The 12,875-nt window shown below is 38.3% G+C and overlaps 1 protein-coding gene across 1 annotated transcript in view; it reads right to left on the reverse strand.

The window, feature by feature from the left end:
- The window catches only part of CDC123 (cell division cycle 123), a 57,164-nt gene that overhangs the window by 16,859 nt on the left and 27,430 nt on the right, over positions 1-12,875 (reverse strand). The window contains exons 6-7 of the mRNA XM_027592071.1: positions 12,616-12,722; positions 1,069-1,117 (exon numbers count right to left, since the gene is read on the reverse strand). Coding sequence (XP_027447872.1) covers positions 1,069-1,117; positions 12,616-12,722 — 156 coding nt within the window. The remainder of the gene's footprint in view (positions 1-1,068; positions 1,118-12,615; positions 12,723-12,875) is intronic.

The following is a 12,875-nucleotide window of genomic DNA, read 5'->3' on the forward strand; positions in this document are numbered from 1 at the left end:
GATTGGGACTATGCTCATGCTATGCTATTAAGTCAAAAAAACCTTCACAACTGGTACGTAAAAAGCTCAATTATAAGTGCTAAAAGATCCAGTTTGGTGGCCTGGTAAATAGTAAATGAACTGTTCTACAAACATGGTATAATCACAGACGATATACCAATATACATTCAACACACTAAAAATTGCTTGATATAGAGAGTCAGTGGGCAACTTTTGAAAGCATGTGTATACAAAGGTGATGAAGCAAACAATGAATTTTTTTTTAAATGAAGGATTTTTTTTTAAAAAAAGACCACTGGACTAATTCTAATTGGTGTTACAAATCCAAAAATGCAAATGGTTTGCAATTATGGAGCAGGATGACCACTCTCTTCAACAAATCATGAGCTGTCAAAGTTTTCAAAAGTATTACATTCTGACGATCCAAGTGCAAGAAGAACCAGGAGTAGTGGTAAGGAAGAGTCCTATCAGGGATGTAGCTGAAACGTGGAATCAAATTCACTCGTAACAGCTGATGAGTAGTTACTTGAGTCCAAGAACACTACCCATTTCAGGGAGGCATACAGGTGGGTGGGGGGAGGATATACCTTCAAACTAGGAAAACATGGAATACAAATTTGGGTTTGCTATGTTTGAATTCTTATTGCTATTTCTAAAAATGTTTTCCACTATCCTTTCAATCTAACTTCTGATGTAATTTGTAAAATGAGTGAACAACAACAAAAAAAAAGTAAAAAGGTCCACTGGGCCTAAATGGTAAAATTGGGGATGATTCTTTTTCTTCATATACCAGGTTAAAAAGCTTACCCAGCTTAAGCCAGATGATGGGTATAAGGTATTTGTTTTATTACAAAATACGTACATTCTATAGTATGTATATACTGTGTATACGTGTATATATATTCATTTATACATATATTTTTTACATATTTAAAAATTCAGTGGCTCTAGGTTCCCAGAGAAATTGATCCAAAAAGTTTTATTCATTTTGCTTAAGAATAGATAGCAATTTCCAACACATCTTCATCTAGGATTATCAATTTCAAGACTTAAAAAATAAATCCTTACCTCATATTCTATACAAGGATCTGGAGAATCATCAGTACAATGAATAAATCTTTAAGAGAAAAAAAGGCAATTGAACATTTTTTTTTTTTTTTGGTGCCAGTTTATGTACACACATTACTTATATTCAATGAGATATGTGTAAGGTATTACTGGAAGAATCCAGGAACAGGAGGCTAATTCAAATCCAATGAGCATTTATTAAGCACTATTCAACACCAGATGTTAGCCAAGGCACCCCGAAATGGTATTTCACTAGTCCTCAAAACCACCATATAAGCTACTATTATCTCCATTTTTCTGTCAAAAAACAAAGAAACTTAGACCCAGAAGCCACCAAATCTAGTGACCAAGCCAGGACTAAAACTCAGATTGTCTAAATACAGATTCCAAATGAAGGCAGGATGGTACTGCTGTTCTCTAACCCTCATTGCCTTCTCTGTGGCTAAACCAGAAGTCTACTTCTCTGCTGACCTTACCTGTACCATCTAAAGCCACACAAAGTTAATCCAATCCTTACCCTGCATGCCATTTAAAAAAATATTTGATAGTACTCATTCCTTCATTAAGTATACTGCTTCCCCCTCTAAAAGTCCTCCATTTCCTGAACAATTTTTCATATATTTTCTTTTTTTTTTTTCATATATTTTCTAAATGCCTCCCTATGCCAAGGACTGGCTAGGCACCAGAAATGCTAAAATGACCTGAGTCTCTTGTTCTTTAGGACGTTAGTCTGGTGGGGAAAGCCTAACAAGTAGACAAAGAAATTCAAACCACTGAAAGCACATAAAAATACTCTGATAGCACAAAGGAAAAACTGATTAGCTCTCTGCTGTGGGGGGGGAGGGGATGGAAGGTGGCAAGTCAAGAACGCTTCATTCAACAGGAAGGGAAGGGTCCACATTTAAGGCAAAGGGAAGCATGCACTAAAGCAGGACGAGAAATGAGAACTGTCACGCTGTATGCAGAGAACTACGACGGATTCGTGCTGATGGGAGTGTAGCGCGCAAGGAGAACCATGGGAAGAGGAGGTTAGATCTTGCACATTGTTGGTGGGAATGTAAGCTGGTGCAGCCGCTGTGGAAAACTGTATGGAGTTTCCTCAAAACAGTAAACGCAGAACTACCATATGATCCAGTAATTCCACTAATAGGTATTTACCCAAAGAAAATAAAAACACTAATCAAAAAGCTTTATGCACCCCTATCTTTATTGCAGCATTATTTTTTTTTTTTTTAAGATTTTATTTATTCATGAGAGACAGAGGAGGAGAGAGAGAGAGGGAGGGGGAGAGAGAGAGAGAAGCAGAGGGAGAAGCAGGCTCCCAAGGAGCAGGGAGCCCGATGCGGGACTCGATCCCAGGACCCTGGGATCATGACCTGAGCCGAAGGCAGACGCTTAACCATCTGAGCCACCCAGGCGCCCTATTGCAGCATTATTTATAACAGCCAAGATATGCAAGCAGCCTAAGTGTCCATCAACAAATGAATGGGTAAAGCAGATATGGGGTATGTTAAACAAACAAACAAAAAGCAGAAACAGACTCATATTTATAAGAAAGAGACTCATAAATACAGAGAACAAACTGGTGGCTGCCAGAGGGGAGGGGAGTGGGGGAATGGGCAAAAACGTGAAGTGGGGTGGGAGATACAGGCTTCCAGTTACAGAATGAGTAAGTCGTGGGGATAAAAGACAGCACAGGCAATCTAGTCAGTGGCACTGGAAGAGTGTTGTATGGGGACAGATGGCAGCTACACCTGTGGTGAGCATAAAATACAGACTTGTTAAATCACTATGTTTTACACCCAAAACTAATGTAACATTGTGTTAACTATAATCCAATTAAAAAAAAATGACACCGAAGAGAAATTTTCGATAAAGAGGGGTATCCAGATTGTGAAGGGTCTTGTTTGTCTCTCTAGGGAGGCTGTACGTTATATATACACTGGGGAGCTAAGTTTCTAAACATGTGAGGGCTTTAGGACTACCACTGTGACAACGGTACTGGATAGCTGGGGGGGGGGGTGGAGGGGTGGCAAGTAGGGAGGCAGAGAGAGACCAGTTAGAAGGCTCGGTGCAATGGCCTTGGGGGGAGATAAGGGTCTAGCTGCTGCAGTGGGAGTCGGGGAGGAGAAAAGCACTATATAAAGATATTCAGGAGGCAAAGCCAATATTGCCTGGCACCATGTTGAAAGTGAGGGATGAGGGAGAGAGGTAAGGATGACTGAGGTCTGGTTTCGATGACTGGCTGGGCAGTGATGGGAATGCCATTCACTGAGACTAAGAGAAAAGCAGGTAACGGGTGAGGGAAAGACGGGAGAGAATTATGTTTGTATGTGGAGAGTTGGAGACATCCTGGGAGAAGCGCACAGAAATGTCTAGGAAGCAACCAAAAATAAGGAAACTCAAAGAGAAGGAGGCGTTGAAGACAATTATCTGGAGGTAATCACATAGGTTTAAGAGCCGGTGGAGGAAGTAAATAGAAGCGTCACCTCTGGCAGATGACAGAACCTTGGAGAATACCAACAATTAAAGAGTGAGCAAAACTTGCAGTCGAGAGACATTTTCATTAAAAAGAAAAACCCCACGTATAGAAAACAAAAAATACTTTTAAAGACCTCTTAAGCAATTTACAAGTAAAAGTGAGTTTGAAAAGCTTTTCAATTCCCCTGAATATTTCATTAGGTTGGAATTCTCTATAATCATTTGTAGTTTATACTACAAACAACAATTCCAATTTATTTGATTGGCTGAGATTCTCAGAAAAAAAACTTTATTCCTACTAACAACTGGGCATGGGTTGATATAATCTGAATTACAAAGAAAAGTACACCCAACGTGCTTTGTTGAAAAGCAATGGGCTTTCTCTGTATTAATGAACATGCACCAATAATCCTATGAGAAAGTGCTACTAATATCAATGTTTATCACATGAGGATACCAAGGCTCTAAAAGGTGAGAGATCAAATAAGTGGTAGGGAGGGCACTAAACCCGCAAGGATGGAGGTTCTAGAGCTGCTGTTAGGGGCGCCTGGGTGGCTCAGTCGGTTTAGCGTCCGACTCTTGATTTCGGCTCAGGTCATGATTTCAGGGTCATATGATTGAGCCCCACGCTCAGTGTGGAGTCTGCTTGTCTCTCTTGCCCTCTGCCCCACCCACCGCCTTGCGCACGCGCGTTCTCTCTCTAAAAAAAGAGCTGTTGTTAAAGCTTTTGGATTTCAGCTAAAAAAACAAAACACCATAAATATCAGATGCATCTAAAAAAATGTCCTTGATCATCTTTAATAGTTCCACATAATAAATTTTTCTTCATTTCAAAAGATTCCTTGCCTTTTTTTCCTAGTTTAAGTCTACACATTTTAATTGTAAAAAAACTGCTATTTTATGAATTCTTTTACCCTTAAAACAGATATATACTTTTATCCTGACTTTTAATTTTGAGGAATTAAAAAATACATAAAAGTACAAAGTGCACATGTATTGCTTTTATAAGAAGCCTATTCAAGTTTACTTTAGAAGTTAATATTTTATGTTTTATACACAAATATGGAATTACTATGTTGTACACCTGAAACTTAAATATAACATTATACCAATTATACCTCCATAGCAAAAAAAGGGAATATTTTGGCTTCCAACTAACCAAAAGTTCATGATCAATGATAAAACTGAACTGTCTCTCTTTTCTTAATTTAAAAGTATCTAAAACATACAGGTAGATGGAAGGAGAGAAATGACAAAGGAACTTGAATAAATAAAATAACAGGGCATTATCTTAATGGTTAGTGTAGTAGCAGAACTACTACCATTCTCATATTTGAAATGTGATTTAATCATGTGGGTGCTGTAGTTTTTGTAAATCTGGTAACAGAGGATAGTTACTATGATTCTATAAAGAACAAGGTGGATTAGTATTCTATATCTACCTATTTTTAAAATACTACAGGAAACCCAAAGGCACAATTCCAAAACACAAATCTTCATTGTCTAATGTCTTTAATGCTTCGGTATTCCTACAAATACTGATTTCAGCCCTTGGTTAATCTTCATATTGCTACTTTAAAACAGGTATACATTTTAATGCATATTTGCATTCTCCCATCCTATAACATTTATTTTTTAAGTGTTGATTGGTTTAACATTTAATGTTAGTTTAAAAGCCTGGTTAGTTTCAGAAAGTAGAAGTGAGAATGTCTTTGGTATGTGAAATTATTGTGTAAGGCTTTTTCTTATTAAGATGATTAACCAGATGGCCCGGTACAGTTCTTGCAAGAGAAGAGTGCAGAGCCAACTAGTTAAGCCTGAATGTAAAGGTCAATAATAGCATTTTCAAGAGCTCAGCTGAAATACTGCAAAGAACGCTGTGTGTGAATATTTAGGTTCCATTTACATTCTGGAAAAGGTAGGTTTAAAAAGCAAAAATGAGTAAGATAATCAGGGTACTGACAACACTGGAATTTTTACAATCCTTATATATAAATTAATGGACCTAAAACTTGTTCTAAGAGTCTCCATTCTCTTTATGAGTTTAATTAAAGCACTTCCTTTATATTATCTTTGAGACTTCTGTTATTTTAAATTCATACAGCTCTACTTCCTCCTCTCGTCTGCTGTCTCACCTTGAGGCATGACGTACTGTTTTCTCATGGTCTTGTTATTTCTACATGAGCGCCTATTTGGTGGCTCATTTCTCTGGGGGTCCCACAAGGCCTGGGTTGTGGAGTCTTCCCAGAGCCCTTTGTATTTGCACCTTCTCGGTGTCTCAAGGGTAAAAATGACTGGAGGACTGATTTTACATTAATTTCTTAGTTAATGGGAGCTCTCCAACAGGCAGGTGGTTCAAATTCTGTTTTCCAAAGTTCATAATGAGATATAGGCCTGAGGTTTCAGCTTTTTAAAATGAAAAACCCAAAGCCAAGGGGTTTCAGTCCTGCTTCCCTGTCTCTGTGCCAATGGATGAATTTTTTTTCTTGTTCACCCTTTACTGAAGGAGCAAAAAACGGTCTCTTTTCCAAATCCTCACTTTATTTTGGCTTAATGCTTGGCCTCCAGTCCCATAAAGGGATTAAAAGCTATGCCCCTTATCAGCTCTGATAATGACCCCTAAAAGGTTTACCTACCTAACCCTCTGATTTTCCATCCTCTTTTCCATTTCTTGCATCTGGGATTTACCTTTGGTTTCTGTGAATTCAGCTATGCATTTAAATTTCTGTGCTATCGTTTATATTTTACCCAGCATCTCTAGGTAATTTGTAACAAAAGATTTTTCAAGTTACCTTAGCCTGCTACTTAGCTAAAACCAAAAACTAATGATCAGTTTCTTAAAGATCTTTCATAATTACAAACAAGAACATTCTGAATCTCATTTGAACATCTCTGCCAACCTGAACAGTACTAGCTATAATTAGTACCTACTAATCATTTTCATGTACACTTAGGAGCTTATTGTGTATGTGTGTCTGTGTGTATGTCTGTGTTTAAATCCCACTTCTAAATTTTTTTTCCTGGTTAAGTATTTTATTATAACTTGGGAAGATTTCTTTGAAATTTTCAACAAGGTAACAACAGAAAGTAGTATTAAATCAAAGTCACTGCTTTACAGTCCGGAGAGAAAGGAGACTCCTATATTGAATTATAATTATAGTTCCTCTAGCTAGCCATTAAAACTCCAAATATACACAAATGTTATTAAATGATGAATGTTACATTATCCACAATGGAAATTACAAACTAAAAGAAATTCTCAGGTACAAAAATAGTAAAGATTTTATTTTGGAAAAAAACCAACAAAACCCAAAAGTCTATCCCGATGAAAGCTACTATCAAATTATACCAGTGCATTTTTAAAACATTTTGAAATTAGCCAGTTAATAGGAATTTTTGAGAGTAATGTTCCAGATCCAAATTTTTAAAGAGAAAAGAAAGGAAAAAAAAGTCTTAGCCCCAAACTGCAAGGACTGTGCTCAGCCAGCACTGATCACTGGCAGGCAGGAAGGCCATCTTTTTTCTTTCATTTCTATTCAAGGTACTGCCCAAATTATTCCCTCAGCTTCAACAAGATTGCATTTCCTGTCAGCCACGAGGTCTTAGCATAAACAGACCTATTCGTTATGCCCTAAACCATGTCTTAAGATTGACATACTTTTTTCTGTGAACTTCATAACTGTGATCAACATGTTTTTATCATGCTGTTCCAAATATTTCACACACCGAAAGAGAACAAATGTAATACATTCAATGATAAGGATGTGGGTGTGTGGAACAGAGGGGAACACAATCAGGAAAATATGGATGTACTCTAGGATACAGATGAGGTGGAATATGTCCCCTGCTTTGTTACAAGGAAAGGAGGAGAGGACCAGAGAAGGGTACATGTGCCTGTACTGTGCTGGGCTGTGCTACAATTCAGAAACAGACTACAAGAAAGAGCTAGATGGAGATGAAAACAGAGACTATGCTAATGGAAAACTTTTTTTTTTTTTAAGATTTTATTTATTTATTTGACAGAGAGAGACACAGCAAGAGAGGGGACACAAGCAGGGGGAGTGGGAGAGGGAGAAGCAGGCTTCCCGCCGAGCAGGGAGCCCGATGCGGGGCTCGATCCCAGGACCCCGGGATCATGACCTGAGCCGAAGGCAGACACTTAACACCTGAGCCACCCAGGTGCCCTGCTAGTGGAAAACTTTTAAGTTGAAGATGAATCCTATGTGTTGGGGCTAAGGGGTGAGATTCTGGCACTGGACGTACAGATTTACAATTACCTACTCACAGGATATGAGCTGGGCCTCTAATTTGGGCCAGTCACATGGCAGGAGTGGGGGAAGGAGAATCACACTATTGGCACACTCTGAGAATAATACCTACGTGAATTTACTCTAGGCAACTTAGATATTACCTAAGTCCATTGGCTGAGATTACAATTTCACCATTTTTATAAGTAGTGAGAAAACATCTTTATTAAAGCTTTCTGAAGTGGCTGTAAACACAATAACTAATGTTTTAAAGTGGCATACCACCCTAGATATTTACTAGGGCACAAGTCTGATTGGTAAGCTTTTTTTAAAAGTTGGAAGGTTACATTATACCTCACTGTAAACACTTACTAAGTATAAGAAAAAGTGTAAATTATGGGCAAGAAAAACCAAATGCAGAACCATGGAACCTTAAGCGTCAAAGTTCTGGTGGTGTAGAATATTGTTCATGAGGAACCAAGAGAACCAGGTTAAGGTACTGGTGCAGATTCCATTCCAGATTTCACTGGTGGTGGAAAAACAAAGATAAAAGTAAAACGATACTGAACTAAGGATCATTGGGTACGTTCATCTGAATTTTCATAGAATTCTTCTTCAAAAAGAGATAAAATATGCTATCTAAAATTAAAACAATCTACAGCAGAGAAAGTGTCATCTCATTAATCACAAGGTAAAGATTCTACCAGGTCCAACTTAACACACAAAATTTCACTCCTGAGACTACTTGCTGAATTTTAGGATTAATAACCAGTTTCGTGATAATCTTAAGAATGCATACAAATTACGTCAAGCATAGCTGAGTTAAATTACTAAGACAAGTGAAATTTCCTGACCTCTAATCAAATCTATCTTGTGGGTGACAAATCCCTCAGAGAAACACTTAATGGATTAATTTTTTCACTCGCTCAGCCCTATCTTCCAAGTGCCAATTGAATACTAGATATTATTTTCTTGCCTTGGCTGACTGAAGTGACACTTAATCAATAAAATAATTACTGAAAGCAGCCTTGAGACTCAACAAGTCTAACGACATAAAATGTTTCTATCTGGGCAAATAGTTTGCTCAGTGAATCTAGTGCAGACAGACTGTGTTAAATGTGTCATAGTGCAACTTCCACTTTTTAAAGCTTCCTATGTACAATAACCAGTTGAGGAACAGGAAAAATAAGAGTACTTAATACTCTGTATCAGCTTACAACTGTGACAGAGTACAGCTTGTCTCCCTCGAGCTATTCCCAACCTTCATCCTTGCTAACACAGTTGTGACTGCTGGATCAGGTAGCACTTGTATTCTGCATCCCAGGGATGCGTGTGTTGGCTTAATCCAAGCAGTCCTCAAGGCGTGGGCCTGCACAAGCATCATCAGGATAACCTGGGAACTTCTTCGAAATTATATTCTTGGGCCCCACTCCCAGCTTACTGAACCAGAACTTTGGGGAGGGGACCAGCAATCTGTGTTTCATCAAACTCTTTAGATGATCCTGATGCGTGCTAACGTCTGACAGCCCTGGTCTAAACCAGTCATTGCAATTCTGTTCCCTCTGCCAACTGCTGGATTAGGCTGGGTCTCTGTATGACCAATGAGCCTACAGAAGTCTCCTGGGAAGCTTCCAGAATGCTTTACTTGCTCACATCCAGAGAGGAGTGAGAGGAAACACACCACCCCTTCTATTTTTGGTTCAGATACGGTCATGTCTTCACGTGATGCCCAGAACTGTAGCATCAATCTTGAAACCAGTGGGCGATAATCCCAAATACCACATCAGTAAGCCAAGCATGAGCACAGGGGAAAAACTGGAAGAGCCTGGCTCCGTGGAGACCTTGAGGAGCAACTCAATTAACCCCAGAAATACCCATGCTCTAGAGTGCCTGTTAAATAATATACTTTTTAAAACTCTGTATGTGTAAAATGCTTTTTTTTTAAAGATTTTATTTATTTATTTGACAGACAGACACAGAGAGAGAGGGAACATAACCAGGGGGAGTGGGAGAGGGAGAAGCAGGCTTCCCACCGAGCAGGGAGCCCGATGGGGCGCTCAATCCCAGGACCCTGGGATCATGACCTGAGCCGAAGGCAGACGCTTAACGAATGAGCCACACAGGTGCCCCTGTGTAAATTACTTTTAGTTGGCCTTCTGTTATCTTGCAATCCTGACTGGAATATCTTTCTTTTTTTGAGGTAAGCCCCAAAATAGTATAAACAATATAATGTCACTTTTATAATATTATATAATCTTATACATATCACAGATAATTATATAACTCCATGTCTTTTTACATTCTACATTTATACTTATTGTTTTTATTTATACTATTTTTATTATATAATAAATTCTTACAAAATTAAATTCTTTATGATATTCTGTATTTTAATTTGAAGCATTTTTAAAAGGAGGAATTTATGACTTTACTAAGTGAAAATACAGAAACCATTTAGAATGGCATTACTGAAATTATATTCTGGTTTTGGTTCTACTAACTAGTTTGTGGGAACAAACAACCAAGCAGATTTAGGCCTCAATTTTCTAGCCTATAGAAGGAAAGAGATTAAATTACTGACACAATCCTGTCTAATTTAAAGGATTACACTCCAAATTTAATCTTTCAGGGGTCCTTAAAGGCCTATGCAACAAAAGTTCATCTTTCGCCAAAGATCCCATCAATACAGATTTTTACAGTGACAAGACTTACAGTTCTGCAGCCTCCTACCGACAAATACTTCCAGAAGGGGGTGACTAATTAGAGCCGCCCAGCTGAAAGGCCGCAAGCTCGGTACTTGGGGTTTGTTCCTGCCAACTCCCAATTATTTAGACTAGGAGAAGCATGGTATTCTGTGAGTAAACACTCTTAATCCCAGGCCTCAAATTCACTTGCTGACTTAACTTCCCTCCCATGCAAAAGTCAAAGAGCACAAAAGGCCAAAATAGCTGACTGCTATTTTGACCTTCTACTGGACTTGCGTTAGATTCACACACCACGAAGAGGGAGAGGTGGGCTGGGGAGCAGCAGCAGTCCACCAAGCCACAAAGATGGTTTAAAAAAAACATCAGCCACAGAGAATTAAAAGTGACTTAGAGTAATTTTTGTGAAGGAAAAGATGTCCTCGTACTCTCACTGCACCTAGTGTTAAAGGTACATGGAAACCCCTATCTGATGAAATAACAGGTACAGAGCATTTTTAATGTAATATATTTTAAGACCTCTTTATTTAAAGCATTAGGTATTTAAAAGCTTTATAATGGACAAAGAAGACAGCGACTACTTCCTCGAATCAGAGGGCCTCTCCTAGAAGAGAAATGCCACAGCATTATTACAACAACAGGGGCCGCCAAACACCTAGTAACATCTGTGCCAACGTGACCACAAAAGGTGGAGGACAATGAAATACCAAAACAATATAAAGCTTTACTCTGTAAATGAACCAGAAATATCAATACTGGTAAACTCCTTTTATAATAAACTTACAATTTAACCAGACTCATTTATTATCACCAAACTTCATTCCCTTCATTCTTATAATACTAAAAACAATGGCCACGCTACACAACTCAGAGGCAAAAGACTAGGTGCACAACTGACATGCAGTGAATTTATTTTTTTGTGCCAGGCTTCTCTTCAAAAAAGGATCTGAAGCTGAAATGGGGTGAATGGGCAGGGCAGACTCCATGGACGGATGGGGAAGAAGTGGTATGTGTACACAGTATTTGCACCCCTATTCACCTGCTTAGTTGCTGGATTTTGTGATATGCTTTAGAAATCAGTTTAAATATTAGTTTAAGTGTGATAACTGGTTTGTTTATGATGGGTAAGATGGGAAATCTAGAAGAATACCTATTTAATGACAGAACAAGAGAGCATAAAGAGCTCACCGGCAGGTCAAGAGTGCAAGTAGGTTACCTGCCTATGAGTTCTTTAGCTAAAGAGTAACTGGCAAAGAAAGGAAAACAGCAATTCCCCTTCCTGAAATGTATGCTGAGAAAAAAATTAGGAACATGCACAAAAATTTAGCTCGGGATATTCACTGTAGGACTATATAAAAATAGAAGGCTGATCAAACAAATCATGGTGTAGCTATCCAGTGGAATACCATTAAAGTAATTTTAAACAATGATGCATATAAGTATTTAATGCATATTTAATACACATAAAGATATTAGCTATATACTGCAGACTACTAATGAATATGAACTACAGGACCCCATTTTTGTCTTAAAATATCACAATATGGTTAGAGACAGGTGTATTTATATTATACGTATGCACAGAAAGAATTCTGAAACTACATAAAACCAACTGTAGTGAGATCATGGGTGCTTCTACATTTCCTGTTTTTGTTTAGCTCAAATTCTTAATTTTGTTTTTCTATGATAAGCATATACTGATTTTACATGAGAAAAAAAATCACCAAATTAATAGGCAGATACAAAGAAAGCCCTTGATATTTACGAATATTCATTTACTATCAAAGGAAAAGAAAGGTCTGCTTTAATAGGTCTTGTTATATGGAACTGCTGTTGTGTTGTTGGTTTGTTTTTCTTTTAAGATTTGAGAGAGAGAGAGCACAAGTGGGATGGAGGGGCAGAGGGAGAGGGAGAAGCAGGCTCCCTGCTGAGCAGGGAGCCGGACATGGGGCTCGATCGCCGGACGTGAGCTGAAGTCAGACGCTTAACTGACTGAGCCACCCAGGTGCCCCGGAACTATTGTTTTTAACGGTACTAGAAGTAATGGGATTTCATCTTCAGCAAAACTCTCCTAAGTACAGAAACTACTGACATGGGAGATCAAGAGACATACTTACGGCTGAGTGAAGTCATGAGTGATGAAATCAGAACTCTTGAACAACAGAAAGATGTCGCTGAGGGTTTTACATTTCAGAGAACTGTTCATTGCTATCCAGTATGCATCCTAAATAATGATAATAAAGCACACGCAATTTAGCATATATTTCAAGTCGGTTGCTATGAATGAGGCTCAGGCCTATATACAAAACTGATAATGCACACTACTTTCAAAGAAAAAGTTCAGGTGAGACATTTTAGCTATACCGTTCAATGTCAA

This window comes from Zalophus californianus, chromosome 9 (genome assembly GCF_009762305.2).
Source record: "Zalophus californianus isolate mZalCal1 chromosome 9, mZalCal1.pri.v2, whole genome shotgun sequence".
NCBI lineage: Eukaryota > Metazoa > Chordata > Mammalia > Carnivora > Otariidae > Zalophus > Zalophus californianus.